The sequence below is a fragment of the Necator americanus genome, chromosome III, assembly GCF_031761385.1.
Source record: "Necator americanus strain Aroian chromosome III, whole genome shotgun sequence".
In the NCBI taxonomy this organism is placed as follows: Eukaryota; Metazoa; Nematoda; class Chromadorea; order Rhabditida; family Ancylostomatidae; genus Necator; species Necator americanus.
Window position 1 is genome coordinate 26,790,813 of NC_087373.1, and position 17,623 is coordinate 26,808,435.

General features: G+C 41.0%; 2 protein-coding genes across 4 annotated transcripts; one reads left to right on the top strand and one right to left on the bottom strand.

Moving 5' to 3' along the window:
• Positions 1–35: 35 nt before the first annotated feature.
• RB195_011047 (uncharacterized protein) lies at positions 36–7,987 on the top strand (the record flags this gene model as incomplete). 3 transcript variants are annotated; one of them, XM_064192304.1, is made up of 12 exons in its annotated part: positions 36–45; positions 115–218; positions 264–527; positions 792–870; positions 1,312–1,394; positions 3,346–3,418; positions 7,118–7,174; positions 7,274–7,313; positions 7,374–7,526; positions 7,610–7,656; positions 7,707–7,840; positions 7,904–7,987. In XM_064192304.1, 12 exons carry the CDS (start codon positions 36–38, stop codon positions 7,985–7,987), a joined length of 1,128 nt encoding a protein of 375 aa, XP_064049886.1. The 3 variants fall into 3 exon arrangements, with proteins under 3 accessions (XP_064049886.1, XP_064049887.1, XP_064049888.1); XM_064192305.1 differs by having other exon boundaries at positions 7,734–7,840; XM_064192303.1 differs by lacking the exons at positions 792–870; positions 1,312–1,394.
• Positions 7,988–8,170: 183 nt separating this feature from the next.
• Positions 8,171–16,628, bottom strand: RB195_011048 (uncharacterized protein; the record flags this gene model as incomplete). Its single annotated transcript, XM_064192306.1, has 5 exons — positions 8,171–8,266; positions 8,459–8,553; positions 13,733–13,844; positions 16,333–16,425; positions 16,617–16,628. 5 exons carry the CDS (start codon positions 16,626–16,628, stop codon positions 8,171–8,173), a joined length of 408 nt encoding a protein of 135 aa, XP_064049889.1.
• Positions 16,629–17,623: the final 995 nt, after the last annotated feature.

Sequence of the window (17,623 nt, forward strand, 5' to 3'; positions counted from 1 at the left end):
AGATCGTAAGAATCGCGAGGTGGAGATCCAGGCAAATGATACGTAGTAAGTTGATTTCGCAGTTCTGTTAACGTGAACGCATACCACAGGCTGCCTCTCAATTTGGAAGTACAGGAAGAGGTGAATCTGTGGATAGGACGAACGACTCCACCGACGAGATCCTTTCTTTTTCACTGCCTGACAGCAGTCGTCAGAATCAGTCATTCAGACTTCCTTCGGTAAGTGTTAAAAACTAAAGCAATATGCAATATTAGCATTTTTAGATAAACCAGAGTGCAATGAGACAAGAACTCTACGAGCTTCAGCGATCTGCACCGCTACGCCGATCGCATTCCTGGGATGAACACTCCATCCGTTCTTTCACACATTCGGAGAATTTTATTAGTTCCATGAACATCGCAGACAATTATCGTCATGAAGATTATTGCTCAACTTGTTATCCATACTCACCAAACGAAATGGATCATTATTTTGACTTCTGCGAGGTCAACGAATTCTACCGGAAAGTTCATGAGCCCATTATACAGGTTTGGCTGTTGTTATGCTGAAAGAGTCCATATCAGATTGTTAGCGTTTCTAAGATATCTCAAGCGCTGTAACACAACATTATCTATAATGAAATTAGGGACGCAGAACATAAAAAGAGATGAAAACAATGTAAAGCATTGAAACTGAATTTCGGACATGTCTACTCTGAAGTGATGTACTTCGCAAATCTTTGAATTCCTCCATTTAACGTAACTTTTATATATTCATGATTACATAATGATCGTACGCGTTAAACGTTTTAGGCAACGCTTTTCCGCGGCCAAGAACTTCTAGCTACTGTTTTCACGGAGATAAGACTTTTCGCTTTAAGATATGCCCTAGGTAGATATTGTGCTGCTTGTCATATTTGATGTATAAGTGAAAAATAAACGGTAAGAGTTTGTTGACATGATAATATTTATTGCACAGTTACAAGTGTCGAGACCACGAGTTTTGGAGAGGTCGGCGGGGATCTATAGAAATGGTCGACCACCAAAAGATCCGGTTTCGTTTCGCATTTTTTTGTCTTCACTTTTCTCCACCGCTCAGTCCTTCCTCTTGGATCGTGTGCAATGTCTCCTACTTTTTCCTTCAAAAGGTTCTGCTTGTTGGCTCTTGCCTGAATATAACATGAGAGACCACGGCACAATGTGTTCACATTGTTGATTGTGTCCAACCTTTAGTAATCATACGCAGCGAGCAGCATTATTTAGTGAGGAGCTCTAAGTGGCGAGAATCAAAACATGCAAGAAATGATGACGGAAAGATTGCAACCTTTTGTAGCAACATCGGAACCTCTATCAGTTGCCCCGAGTAGCCCATATCGAGTGCAAAGCAAGATCCGTGTGATTGCATGCTCTATGAAGGTTGCAGTGCGGCTTTACTCTTTTGCAACGTTTATTTCCCCCATGTAAACTAATTTTGCGCGACCTTCCAACGTACCCACCAGTTCCCTGGAGATTAGGTCTGACAGTCTTATTTTTTCATCTCTGTACTCTGCGCGGGAGGGGATGAGCTTAGCGGTTAGAAGACAAGATATAATAAAGGCAGCTGAGCGCGAATTTGATGTTAAGATCACTCTTCGAATAATTAGTCGAGGGATTTTTTGTGATTCGTCAAGACAAACGGATTTATTGAACTTGACAAACATAATTGGCATTGTCTTTTCTTAAAATTCGTTCTTGTTAAGTATTTTTGCTCTATTTGGCTTCTCCGATCATGACATTATCTTCTTTGATTTTGTCAAACACCAGAACAATTCGAACAAATTTCCCTTGTTTTCTCGTAAAGTTGCTAAACGCTACTATGATAGTAGTATTGAGGAACCTACGACGGAATGATTGACTACGCTACAATCACTAGCTGCACTGAATCAGCCAATTTAATCTACGTGAAGTTCGTGGATATTTGTCGCAAACTAATCCAAAGATATCTTTCTTTTGAACTGAATGCACTGCTGCTTTTCAACATAGATATCTGCGCACCGGGTCTAGGGAATCTGTCTTGTTATCAAGTATTCCTATTTGGCGAGGAAGTCAAGCAAAGGAATTTTTGTGTGTTTTTTGCGTAGATCCTCATAAAGTCTTTGATCTAATCTCATTGCCTTCATCAGTGAAAAATCCAAACTTTTGGTTTTATCACCGCCGCCTCCATCACATCACCCAATCTTTCCTCACAAACCGTATTTACAAAGTTCCGAAAAACTGTGCTCTCTCGTTTACACCATATTTCAAGCGGAGTTCACTAAGGTTCTTGGCCTGGGCTTTTGTTCCTTCTCCTGTATTAAAATAGGTCTAGTCGTGCCACGCGGGTCTTGAACATATAGGTGTAAGTCCGGGTGTCGTCCTCTTACACGACACGAACACGATTGGAGTATATGTTTACCTTGAGATACTGGGAGTTTATACCATGCACATAAAGCGAGTCACGATAGTAACGTGGGAACACAGCATAACAAGGTAAGTGATAACATAACAAAATTAGTGATCACAAACAAGCACAGTTCCATCATTATGAGGTTCTTAGTTAAAAAACGATAAATCAAAAATCAAACTGTTATGTCAGTTGAACCGTATCACGACTACCAAAAAACTGGTCACGTTCATAAGAGTTAGAAATCGCAAGCAACGCAAGGACCGACATACAGCAAAAAGACGTGGATAGACTACGAGGAGACGATGATGAATGCTATGGCTATTACGTAGAGTTCGATGAAGATGAGCTGCACCAAGTCACTAGAGCTAGAGGCTAGAGCCGAAACTGGGTAAACGACGAAGAAAACTGTGGTAATCATACAGAGAAAAGCCATAGCGAGTAAGCAGTTGCATACGATGACGATCCTCGGCTGCCTTTCCTATTGGGCTCTATCATCTGATCCGCGTGCTCAAGATATTTCAAAACCCTCAGCTTTCTTTTTTAATCGCGCTTCCGCGATATGTATTTTTGTGACCTTTCTAGAGCTCTTTATAGGCCTGTGATATCAAGATTTGTACAGGCAACAGTACTAAGACGCTGCAAGCCGCCTTGAACGCAGCATCAGAGTTGTTACAATGCTAGCACATTGATATTTTTTAACGAAAAAGGCATTCATTGGAATTTGACAAAATCATCTCATCGTTACATTTTCTTTGGTTGGAGTTGTTGAGAAAGAAAACTAAATGATGTCACACTAACATCGATGATAAATTTCAAAGCTAGAAACCTTTTGATAAGACTTTTCAAATTTAAATTTCAGAGGCGTGTAATATACAGTGTTACTAGTTTGGACGGTTTAAGTGGAAATTCTGTTTAATATTGTCTAATTTGAGCGTTGTTAAGGAGTGGGACTCTCCGCAGCAGATAACTAAGCCAAACGTGCATCTTCAAAATCGCTTCATGCCCTTCTCCGATGGTATGCTTCAACTCCTAATTTTTTAATTGTAAAACTGGTGCACTTTCATATCTCCCAGTGGTTCTTATTTCTCATCGTATGCGCTCATGCAGTTTGGATGGGTTTTTCGACAAACCTACATCAGACCTCGCAAACCGATCTCATGACTTCTTTCATACTTAGCGATCCTCCATTTTCCTCAGAATGTGTGGTCTGATCGAAAAGCTCTAGTCTGGAAACACAAAAAAAACAAATGTTTTTGTCCAACAAGTTATCTAGGCCTTTATTCACTGCTCCACTGCTCGAACTATCCCTCCATAATATTATATTCGAATACCAGTCTGAACCTCCGGCTAAAGCCGGACTTCAAACTTTCTTTGGTGTTCGCTCCGCTCGCCATCACTGATTAATGAAAATATATTAATAATAGTGACATTTTCTGTAAAATCAGAATTGCGTTTCCCTAACGTTTTCTTCTTCTTAAAGGAAATTTAGGCTAAAGATTTTATAGTTTTCTTTGTAAACGCGTCAGTTCTACATTTGGAGAACACTCAAATTTCACCTTTAAGCACTCCTTCGATACTAGTGTAATGTAGACAAGACAACGACTTACTCAAAGTATAGGTTTCCCTCTTGTTTCCTCCAGCAGTTATCACAGCATGATGTTTCACATAAAATGAAGAGAAGAGAAGGACTTCATCGTGCTGATTAAGATAGCGTTCCACATGAGATCATGTAAACAGTTGGCTACTATATATGCAGCAGTTAGCATTCGTGTTCCCACTTTCTGAAGAGCGGAGGAGTCGTTGAGGTGAAAAGCAACGGGGAAAGTGGATACGACTATGAAACGTTTGCAACGTCCCATTTACCTTTGCCACATGGACACGAAGGTACTGCGCGATATTTCTAGACCACGACACAGGAATTCGACGTCGGTGTACCCGTCGCCCCCTATTTTATGGATATCTGGTGCCGGCGCACCAATGTGACTGACGCACACACGTGACAGAATAAGCCCGTTATTATATAACCAGTCTGAGCGTCCGGCTAAAGCCGGACTTCAGACGTTTTGGTGGTGTTTTCTTCGCTCGTCTTCACTGACCAATTAATTAAAATAAATCAATAACTAATAGTAGTGATGTTTTCTGTAAAATCAGAATTCTGATTTTCTAACAACGTTTTCTTCTTTTTTTAAATAAATTTACGCGAAACATTTCATAGTTTTCTTTCTATGCGCATCATTTTTACGTTTAGAGAATATTCAAACTTCACCTTCAAACACCCCTTCTACACCAATATATTGCAGACAAAATTTTAAAACATTGCTCGAAATATGGATTTTCCTCCTGTTTCCCCAACAGTTATCAAAGAATGATGTTTTAGCATAAAATGACGTGAAAAACATCATCCTTTTGATGAAGATAACGTTTTACGTCAGATGTGAACTGTTTGCTGCTATTTAAAGGCCTCACCCCACGAATCTGAGGTGGTACGGATTTTAGGTGGAGTATTCGTATACGGGATCGTTGATCATGGAGAAGTGGGTGATTCCGTCCATTTCTTCCTAATTGCCGTAAAAAACGGACCGGAAGATGCGGCGCCGCAGAGGCCTGGCGCGCTCCAATCGAACTCCTTGTAGAAAATAGTGTGCCGGAACGCTCGAAGCCGTATCTTCCGGGCCGTTTTCTATGGTAGTTAGGAAGAAAAGAACGGAATCACCCTCCTCCCCATAACCTACAACTTCGTATACGAATACTCCAATGGAAATTCGTACCACTCCAGTTTCGTGAGGTGATGCCTTTAAACAGCCGCCTGCATGCATGTTTCCACCTTCTGAGGAAGCCATGTTGCCAAGTTGAGGCAAAAAAGCAAGGAAATAGACGCGACTAAATGTGAAATGCAAGGCGACCAGAGGCCACGGCTATGAGACGGCTGCAACGTTCCATTTACCTTTTCCGACATCCGCACGGTGTTATTGCGCACCATTTCGACGCCACGGGACCTGTCGCAACCCATTTCATAGCTTTCTGGCGTCGGCGCACCAATCCGATGCCCGGGACCCGTCGCATCCCATTTTATAGCTTTTTGGCGCCGGCGCACCAATCCGACGCCGGTGGACCCGTCACACCCCTTTTTTGGAATTTCGGTTCACACCCACACACACACGTGACAGACTAAGCCCGTTATTATATAGCATTAATCATGATAATACATTTTTCAGCGCTAGATTGAAACAACTAAAACAAGCTGCAAAACACCAACAGATTCCTTAGAGTTTTAAGAGGTTGTTGCAAAAAACAAGAGCAAACAAGAAAACATAATCCCTTTTAGGCCAACATTACATTTAGTATGTCTCGTTCTGATTGATGACGCTTTAACCTTCAATTTCTAGATTTATCGTAGACTCATAGTATTGCAGCCAAAACTGGAGCGGCTAAAAACTCTTCTACTTCTTTTTTCACGTTCGGTATTATATTACAGTGCAACAACACTGCAACTTATTGCACGTATTTCTATTTTTCTATTCTGCTTCTATTGTGCAACCGGGTTTTAAAAATTGGTGCAAATTCGTGGGCTCAACTTCATAAACGATAGCTACCTGTCTAAATAAATTCAAAAGAGCGTTGCACAATACTTCGAAAAATGTTTCACACTGTGGGCACATCAATAGAAGCCAGTCAGGAGGAACTGAGTTCTAAGCAATGTATTACGCGTAAGGTTTTTTAAGAAGAAATTAGAGTCACAACACTTGAACTGTGAGTGTTACAAATAGTGCGTCCCCAGATGAAACACGTTATGAGGTTTGAGGGCTCAAACGGAAAACGACGAAAGAGAAATGCGAAATTTTGTTATATGTTTGTTTTTAGCATTACGTGATGAACGGACAAACAGAAAGATCTAGAACTGACTACACCCTATGTCGCAAAATCAACTTTGGATGAATGATATGCTCGATATTGGAGCAGTTCTTGCCTCTCTTCTTTTTGACTTCTCTCATCTTTTTCAAAATTTGTTCACGAACTTTATTTTATTATGTAACATTATTATTAATGCCAAAAGAAGGACGACCGAAAACTCCTCTACTTCTTTCCTCACGTTCAAGTATGAATATTCTTTGATGATACAAACGTCGTTACAAAGAAGACTGGAAAATCTTTCAACAATCTTTGTATCTCTTGAAAACAGCAAGAAGACCCATTGCCAGCAACAAAAACAAGTTTAATAATGTGGCCGGAACTTACAGAATGTGCCCGTACTTTAGATTTATACTGGCCACTGAAGGCAACTGAAGCGAACACCACGGGTAGTCCTAAAGTCCGGCGTTAGGCGGAATGTATATTCGTATACATTCCGGCTAATGCCGGACTTCAGGTTCTGCATGGAATTTAACTGTTGTAGTCCACTTTAATACAAAGAAGATTACCCTCATTTGAGAGTGATGTCGAATTCATTCGAACTATACGGTTCCATTTTCTTAGAATTATGAACTTCCTTCTCTATGTAGACTTGATATCAGTAAACCAATTCAATCTAATTAGTTTTTCGTACACGATCGCATGAGGAGAAGCAAATCTCAGCATTGAGCGGAAAGGATTAGACTGAATGGATCATATATAAGTAAATAATATAATGTAAATATATAGCTCTTGTTTATAATATATGAAAATATATTTTTGAATTTTCTGATTGTTTAACGATTATTAAACGATTATCATTGAGAAATCGCCCAAGGCGATCGAATGGATGTTGAGCAGTGCTCTTCCTTCGAAAGATTGGGTACGTTTGCTTGCAAGGAAAAGTAGCAAAAAAAGTAGAAATTTGTAACGTTTGCGTCTGTGGTCTTGAAACATTTTATGTGAATTCCTCTCATTTCAGTGAAGCTAGATGGAATTGGGAAGAAGCCTACGCAGAATGAGTTCGTCCACACCTTATGTTATATCGAAGCATATCCCGAGAAAGCGAAAGATATATTCAGGATTGAAAATGGACGAATCGTTGCTGGTGTTGTACTCGTTGGTATTGCGGCCGTGATACTTTGTTCTATGTGGTTTCTCATTCGTTTGCTTCCTCTTATCCTCATTCCCGCGGTGTGTTTTTATCGCAAGAATTTCATTTATGACAACATACGGTGAGTGGTTCACAAGGGTTCCCTTTTTAAAGAAGCAATTCTTTCCGTAATTATGCATATAAGGATTCCTATGCCTATTCTAGTGTGAATGATCAGAACGCACTTGCGGGAGCATGCAATGAGCAAAAAGGTCGGTTAAAAAATCTTATTCAGTAAATGACTCGGTATATTTATGTTTAGAAGAAAAAAAGCCAATTGAGTCTGTAGGGGATGCTACGACTCGTGACAGAGTGACAGAATTAGAAAATCAAAATGAGCGTCTGATGATTGAGTTGGAGAAGCAGAGAGAAACGACAAAGATGTTGCTTAAACAGGTAGATTTTGTTTTTTTTTTCTTCAAAGTAATGTGAGTATAGTAATAATCGTTCACATTTCAGATTGAAGATTTCACCTCGATCAGCTATGGTACTGAATCCAGAGTAGAGAAAGATTTCCCTCGAGAATATATTTATAGGCAATAGTAACGGTGCTTGATCTTCTACGTCAAAAATTTCCGGGCTAAATTTTCACGCTTTCGTTCAGTGACATTTATAATACAGTTTTATTGCTCATTCGGTAACATAAATATTCATTTGTGTTTGGAACAAAAAGACACGAGAATTGAAAGCGATACTCTGAGGCTGGTCCACATCTTTGAAATCGGCTTATTTCGCATAATACTTCGCCCATGTGAATCGAGGTACCTTCCTGAGACACTCTGCTGTTTTTAGTAGACGGAGAGACCACATTCTAGTGTTCAGCTGTAAAAAAGTAGGGAAATGGAAGACTCGGCTGAATTGATGTGTATAATACGAGTTAGTGCGCATGCGTCACAATAACAATCTGTATTTTAGGCAGAAGATCTGTGCACACAATGCTGTTGTGAGATCGCTACTTGAGTATATGAAAGGACAAGAATATGAACAAAAGATCAGCACTTTTATCCACCTCACCTCGATGTATCGTTTCACTCGCAGCATTACTCCATTATCCTTGTCTTCTTCAATAGTCTCGCTGTACAGGAGAGTACAAACAGGGAATGGCCAATCTAAAATACAGTGAATAGGAAGTACTCAGCGTGCTTAAAGGATTGAATTCTGTGTTGTATGTCTCCTCCACAAAAAGTACTAATGCGTTCTCCGTAGGGAGGCCTCAAGCATTACCAAAGCTACTCTATACTGAACTCTGCATAAATCCACATCCGCTACAAAAACGAGGGTTGGAATGATGGACGCATGGGGTGACTCCTACACATTCCGTGCTTCCTGTGACAGTTCCATCTAGTCACGAAACTGACGATGTCAGTTTTTCTGTGGGTAAATATAGAGTAGATCACGAGTGTAAGCGTGAGCCCACTCTCTTTCCCCGAATCGTCCCAGAAAACCGCGCGGTAAACGGCCCTCGTTCTTCGTTCCCCCTGTTAGAACGCCACTCTTGCACAATTACGGTTCTCTCAACAGCCCATTTGTTGGTATTGGTTGAATAGGCTGCTGAGGAGACCAGATTGACCGCGCCCTTGCAGATCAAACATGGATTTGCGCTGCTACTAGTGAATTATTCAGATTGAGAAGAATGCAACTAAATAATGCAACAACTCATAAATACTTATTGGAGTACACGGTAAAAGCAAGTTACTACTAGTTGGTATGCATAAATTTGGGTCGCACATAAGTCCTTAGGTTTGAATGAAATTTTGTTAAGAAATACGGGAGTTAATATAAAGACATATTAAAACGCAGGCTGACTTAGTGAGGGAGTTCCTAGCAACATATCCTCGCTGCGTTATCCACATGATATCGCTGTTCGTCATTCATTCACATGTGCAAATGGTGAAGAAACGATGCTGCAAAGTCATCAAAGCAGTCGTATATCATGCTATATAATAACATGCCTAGTCTGTCATTTGTTTGTGTGCGTTTTCGAAACGACATTCCAAAAAGGGGGTGCGACGGATCCGCCAGCGTCAAATTGGTACGCCGGCGTCGAGATGCTACAAAATCGGGTGAGACGGGTACCACGGCGCTGAGTTTGTGCGCCTCGGTGCAGTAGTATCGCGCATTAACTTCACGTACATTTCGCTGTAGGTAAATGAGACTATGTGAACCTTTTCATAGCCGTAAAAACTGTGTCTGTGTATTCAACTTCATTGTACTCCACCGCGTGTATAATTCTATCGCACGTTTCCTTAATCAGCTTGGTCAGACCCTTCCTTTAGAAAATGGAAACACGCAAGCAAACGGCTGCTTAAATAGTAGCCTTCAGATTACATGATATGACGTGTGACGTTATCTTTATCAGTACGATGATGTTGTTTGTGTCATTTTATGCTAAAACATCATTCTGTGATAAGTGTTGGTGGAAATTAGGAGAAATACCCATACTTCGAGTAATGCTTTCAAATTGTACCTAAACTATAATGGTATGAAAGCAGTGTTTGAAGGTGAAGTTTGAATCTGATGCGTTTAGAAAAAAATTATGAAGTCTTCCGCCTTTTTTATAAAAAAAAAGAGGAAGCAAGCATTTTTAGAAAAACAATTCTAATTTTACGACTGAAAATGCCACTACTATTAATTTTCATTGATCAGTGAAAGGGAGCGAAGGCAAAGGGAGAACACCACAGAAAGTCTGAAGTCCGGCCTTAGCCGGACGTTCGACTGATATATATATATATATATATATATATATATATATATATATATATATATAGCGACAATTCTTGGAAAATTAGAGTTGCTTTCTTCTATCAACGCTTTCTTCAATTTTTTTACCCAAAAATTTAAGCGTTGGTGAAAGATTTTATGGTTTTTCCTTAAACGCTCAGTTCTATATTTGGAGAGCAATCCAGCTTGATTTTACACCTATGTTTCTCTCAAACCGCCGCAATTTGGAAACATTATTCGAAGAATAATGTCTCCTCAGTTCTCGACTATTAGCAAAGAATGATGTGCTAACATGGAATGACGTAAAATTCACTATTGTAGTGACAAAAATAACGTCCCACGTCAGATCGCGCAAACTGTTTGCTACTATGTATTGTATTTAAGCAGCCGTTCGCACGTGTGTTTCCTCTTTTTGAAGAAAAGATGTTTGCAGCATCATGGAGACATGTTGGGAAATAGACATGTGAAGGAGCCATAGAAACAAATTCTACTGCGCTGGGGCTCCCGCGTACCAATACGACGCAGTGGAACCCGTCTCTCCCCATTCTATAGCTTCCTGGCACCGGCGCACCATTCCGACACCCAATTTTACAGCTACCTGGCTTCGGAGCACGAATTCGACGCTGTAGTACCCGTCTCACCCAATTTCACCGCGTTGAGGCTCCAGCGCACCATAGTATTCTTCTTCCTCTCTTTTTGGAATTTCTTGACTGAGTCACACACATACCCAGACGCACACACGTGACAGAATAACCCCGTTATTGTATAGGATCATAGCTTGCAAATTTGAAAGTATACATTCACATAAAAGTTCATTTACCCTCACTAACATATAAGAGAAACTAACTTGCGTTATCAAAACCAACATACATAGCCACATAACTTTGGACAATAGTGAAAAGGTAGAGTGCTCGCTTATCGGATGCATAGCGATGGTTCGGTACCTGGCGTAATTAGCAGTAAATCGTAATGAAGCATCGTGTTAATTGTTTACGCAGCACCAGGACTCATTGGACCAGTACAGATTGAGCATTAGGCAAATCATGACACTGATACCGCTGATAGTGCCTCAGTTGCTCCATTTTCCGATGCTCGGGACAATAAGTTAGAGGCCTGGTTATGGGCAACGGCTGGCACCTACTTCTGCCGTTGTTTTTAAGTTCAGAATCGAAAATCTTACATTAGACCGCAAGCCACTGCTACATTGTCACTACATACGTGATTGTTGCTTTGTCTGGTCAACACAGGCAGAGTTGTACACGTGCTTCAATCTTCATAACCAGCAGGGTCCGACCATTAACTTCACAAGGGAGAAACCAACTGGTTAGTTGGTCTGAATACCCATATCTACTTGCAAAATGGGATGTAGAAGACTAAATGACGTCAAAAACCCAGCAGCAAACGTCGTAATCCATTCCGTTCAGCACACCTCGGTAAGATGAAAAAACCTGTTGTAAGCAACATGTGCAGGACAGCGGAGGGATCCAACTGGAGAATGTGTTGCTCAACAGGCACGACATCCCTCGCAACGGTCCAAAGTACTAAATGGCCCAGAAAAGATTCCGTTCTGTCTGCCCTACATATCTAATGATATGAGCAGATTGGTGCAGAGTTACCTGCGCCAAGCGGATCTTCAGAACAATGTGATAGTTGTGGAAATACCACTAGCGAACCTCAAGTGTCCGCTGGTACGCAATCGCGCATATGACCGACTCTGTACTCTCCTAGCTGCGTGGTTTGCCCACAGGGCTGGGAATGGGATTGAATGGTATCAGGAGTGGTGTATCGTACCACGTGCAGGTCGTGCAGTGACTATTATAGGGGAAACGGGACGCCCTCGGTGTATTCGGGTCAAGGAGCACCTAGATGGACACGCAAAATCTAAACTCTCTACCCCGCTCGGAGCACACCGTAGAATATCTCATCAAAACTCCAAAATAGAGGTAGAAGTTACGATTACTAACTTTTGAATCTGAGATCATAGCGCGCAGGACGCTAGAAGCACCTTGGATGATCGCCAAAAGTCCTAAAATAAGCAGAAAGATGAGTGCATTGCGATCACAGACGAACTAGCCCTATGTAAAGACCTATGATAGCTCTGCTTTATGGATTGGCCCGTCAGGTCTCTATGAAAGAACCATTGCGATTCGTGATTGTGGTACGTGGTGGTATGTTACGTTACCATCTACAAACAAATGAGGTCAGCACTACACGATGTGCTGTTCTTTGAGTATGGTTGTTGATTCTTCGTCTGAATACTTTTTGGAGGTGATGAGGCACTTGAGAGGATAAATTACTGATGGATCTGACTTCTTCAGGCTGCGACGAAAGCGATAACGCCGAATCGTCAGCTGTTAGTAAAGATAGTTTCCAATCTTGAACACAGCTCGAGCAAATCAATGCAAAAGCTACGAGTTCATCTTGTAACTATATTCATGTTAAGGCATCATCATTTCTCTCTAAAAATCAGTATATGTCATTTTGCTGAAGCGTAAACAGCAAACTTTCTTAGTGCTCTGACCTTGGGAACTTTTGTGCCAACAACACACAATTTGCGGGAAAGCGCTGTTTTTTTTTTAATTTGAAGAAAAGTGCAGCTGATGGACGTGGAATGTTAGGTGAATCACATTGGGACCATGGTCCACCAATAGAAACCCTTGAGTAGTGGTTGCGATTTAATTTAAAAGTTGCGATTTTTACATCAGCGGCAAAGGGCGCGAAGGTAGGTCAGCAAAGTTTGAAGCCGCTGAGTTAGAGCCGTTATTTGACCAAGATTCCTGCCAAACTCAAGAGGAGCTCGCTAACACCTTGGGAGTGACTCAAAATTCCATCGAGCTCCTCTTGAGGGAATTCAAACCTTCCCATTATCATGGGAATGGTGCAGAAACAAAAAACGATCCACCACTACAACCCAAAGCGCAGAAAATCGTGTGGTAAGCCCATGCATCTACTTCAACGACCTAAATCAAATATATAAATTCAAACTAAATATTTATCGCAAGAAGCTAATGCTGTGCATCTGGTGGGATCAGCTCGGAGCGATCTACTATGCCTCTCTATCTATCTAACTACTCAAGCCTAACGAAACCATTACTGGGGAACTGTACGAACGACAATTGATGCAACTCCTCCAATACGCCAAAAGTCATGAACAAGTGTCGGCCACATGTTGCAAAAATCGTCAAAAAAACTTTGAAGGCGCTTCAATGGGATGTCCTTCCCTATATATATGGGGTCGCATATAGTCGGATTGCTTCCTGCTGTCCCTGTTTATACCAAATGCGATTAGATTTTGGAGCATCCAATCCTAGCATGTACGGGCGACATAACTTGCACAGTTACATGGCCGGAGTTACCCAGATATTGAAGAGGAGTGCACACTGTCATTGCATATCCCTAACAGGTCAAATATCTAGAAGAACCACGGAATTTTTGGCAACAACACTGACACTTATGGTATACACTAACACACTTATGGTATATATATAAATATCATATCAAAAAAGAACTACAATCCACAAGATAATCCACAAGAACCCTGCAAGATTGCGAGCGGAAACGACTTACCCAGTTTTCTGTGAAGGAAATCAAAGAGGATTTGTCGCTCTTTCTGGCTTAATTGAGAGTTTGCATAAAAGTAGTTGAGCATCGCAATCACTTGCTGATCATGGTTGATAACCTGGAAACAAACAACATTGAGGCAGTTCTAAATAACATAATGTTTCACTTCTAAACACAGCTATTATTATTTACTCGGTGGGGGTTAAAAATTTCAAAATTTTGAAAAGCTGAAGTACTGTGAATTTTGAAGCTCAACTCTTTATGCCTTATCGGCCACAGCAGCAGTAAAAATGCTTGAGATTGAAAATTCTGCAGAAGCTTTACTAAAATGAGCCCATTATTAAAAATTTCGTGAAACAAAATAACATTCCTGGAAATGGGAAGAATCTTCTAAAATGATCTCAAATGATCTGCAGATGGGTGGTGAGCCGGAAACCCGATTATTATGAAAGCAAACTGAGCTTTCCTTTCCAATTTGGACCTGAAACGATCTCACTTTGAGCATTACTCAGCCAATGATCGCTCTCGTCGAGTGCCCTCAGATCTTCTTCTACCACCCCCCACAAAACTTTCTTTTACGACTAGGGATTGGTCTGAGAGCATCCCCAAAACAACTTTAACAAGACACGAGACGGTCAGTCTGTGTTCTTTTAACGTGGATAAGAAATCGAAGACATCTTTCTGTGACTATTATGGAAGGGCGGGGAATGGTGTTAGTGTTACCCACGTGTCATCTGTGGGTGCATCTTTTGAATAAACTTCTTCCTTATGACACGTTATCAGTGAAATTAACAAAACAGCCGTCTAAACAACTTTCTGTCCATGCAGTCAAGCTTCTCCATCACGGTTGACGGTGCTGTCGAAGTTTCCTATCCGATCATTATGATGGGGCGCATTGCGGATAGATAGACTCGTAAGTCGAATTCGTTGGCGATGGAGGTCGACCACAGCGATTTAGTCAAGAACTTTTATGCTAAAATGGCACTAGCACATCTTTGGTGATTACCTCTCTCGTACCTGCCATCGTTTCTCAGGATACAGTCCTAATAACAGAACTCATCCACGAGTTCAATAGGTAGTCCGTCCACTCTGATTTTTTTCTTCATGCATTTGTCGATACGAAGTCGCAATCCACATGCTGCGGCTAATTTCGATACTAGGTTCACCATGTTGATACTTGGCGCTGCCAGCAGCGAATATCACTACATCATCGGCGTATTCGAGATTGACCAAGGGGCGTGACGGTTCTAAAACAATTATAAAACAATATAGACGGGACACTGTTCAACTGTTCCTGGTGTAATGTTGTTGAGGGCAAAGTTGAAGAGAAAAGGTCCCGCTACAGCTCCTTGTCTCACTCCAGTTCCCGCCTCGGTGTAGTACATCCAGCTGATGTTCAAGTTGCTCTTCTATTCCCTTCGTTAAATAAGCGTATAAATTTTCCTCGAACTTTATCAGCGCGAAGCGCATTAAGAAGACTCCCTTGATGAGAAGAATCGAAAGCGGCTTCAAGGTCTAGAAACGCTGACTGTAGATGCTTCGATTATCCCTGGCACACTTCGATTACTTTCTTGGCCATGAACCGACAACCACCGTCTCTCTCTACACCGCGGCCAGCGAAAAAGCACTTATGGAGTCGGAAGTTATGGTCTGTATCCAAAATTGTAAAGAGTGGAAAATCTGGCGGGGATTACCATCATCAATCGTCGGCCGACCAGAGCGAAAGCTGGATCGCTCATCGCGGGTGGTTCCTTCGTGACGTTTGGTTTTAGCCGATCTAGGATGATCCGCTCAAAAACCTTGCACATTACTTATACCAATGATATTCCTTGATGATTCTCGGGTTCCGTGACGTATAGATTCTTGAAGAGGGGAATTACGGTAGCGTCTCTCCACGAGTCAGGTATCCTTTTGTCAATAAATACCGAAAGGATGATCTTCGCCATCTAAGAAATCCCAGAATGAGGAAAAGATCCCGCATTTCTGCGCCAATACCATCATCGCCGAGAAATTTTCCAATCTTCATTTTTCGAATACTACCCATGAGCTCCAACCCCTCCAATCAGTGCTTTTTTCTCTGATCGCCATGTATGTCGGTAATTGGATGCGCACGATTTTAGGAATATATATATATATATATATATATATATTGACTGCCGGTTCAGCAAGGTGTTGAAATGTCTCCCTCAGGTGGACGGTGTTGCCTTCCCGACAGTCACTCCATTGGTGGTGTTAAAGACAGGCGAATGTCTCTTCATTTTGCCACTACACTACCGTAGCAGAGTATAGACTTTTCTCGAGTGCTCGAGTTCCCACTGAAGTCATCAGTAGCAAGCTCGAAGCATTTACAGAATTGTACGTGGACCTTGTCTTGAATGCAAAATTCTTCTCCTTCTTCCTCGAGTCAGCTACATTATAACATTTACTTTTACAGTATGGCTTCTTGCAGGATCTCTTCCGAATAAATGATTCAACGAATGAAAAGAATTCTAACAGACTTGTTCATGGCTTTTTAAGCTACTCTTAGGGCAGATGTTTACAGGTCCTCTGATAAATATTATGAATGCTGCATCGTTATCAAGTGGAAAATAAAGTTCTAACCGTACCTTTAGTTTTTCCAGTTGATGCAACGTGATGTCCTCTTCGAAGTAACACGGAATAGTTTCCGTGGAGTCGGCTTTTGTCAATCCGTATGGCTCCTTTAGTATATTTTATATAGATCGAGATTGCATAGAAGGTTAACGTTTAGAAGAGAATTAAATGAGGAATGAAACGATTATTCAAGTGGAATAATTGTTTTCCAGTATTAGAACATGTTAACTAGATGTTATTGCTAGATCGTAATGCTACAAATACTATATGGAAATTTAAACGAATCAGAAGCACTAACCTGAGCTTCCATTCACAGAAAATAATGAGCAGCAAAAGTGTTCCACATTCAACATATGTTTCATATTGCCACGATATTCTCCAGCTTTGCCACGAAGCAGTAAAGATAAGCCGTACGCAGACAAGATAAGATTAGGACGAATAAAGTGAAAAGGAAGCGACTTTGTGTTGGCCGATCGGCCTTCGTTGTTCCTTCAGAAACAGCCTCTAATTGTGAGCCGCCGTTGATGATTTACAACGTAGTTAACACAGCGAACATCGCACTCGCCTTTACGACCGCAAAGGGTCACGGCAGCTCCGTCTGCCTGCTCGGTTTCTTCATGTCAGACCTCTGCCACAAAAGTGCTATATGGTGGTTGTCATAGAAAGCGGGAGTATTGAAGAGAAGCAATCGTTTAAAGATAAATCACTGAACAAATCGCAAACAAATCCGCTCTCTAAAGACAACGTCATTAGTTTTTTTTAGTCACCGAGGTTGTTGAACCTACACGAGTTCGAACAAATTCTTGCTGTAGACAGAACCACATGTACAAGGTCGTTAAGAAGTTGAAGATGGATGCGAGCAATTCGGATATGAAGATGTGTAATCAGTTAGCAATGAAAGAAGCGAATGAAAAGTTGTCTTCATTTTCGTCAAAGAATTGCGAAAACGTTGAAGTTGTATTCTTTTTCAACACCATCCCAATCGCTTCTCTTCTTAATGTAACAATGAGCGCAGAAATGAAGATACACATTACATTTACATACCACACTTCGATTAGGTTCTTTCTTCAAATTTCAATACTACGTGGTAACCATAGAATTACCTCTTAGATTTCTTATAATTTATTTTCTCCTTCTTCTTTCTTTTGTCTACTTTTTGTAATTGATTGCTTTTCCCAAAATTGTAATTGTAATTGTAAGCGACCTCCGCTAGTCGCTCGGTGACCGCTTTGAGACATCTGTTTTGTTTTCAATTTGATCAAATATTAATAAAACAAAATCTAATGGCTACAATGAAAGCGCAAA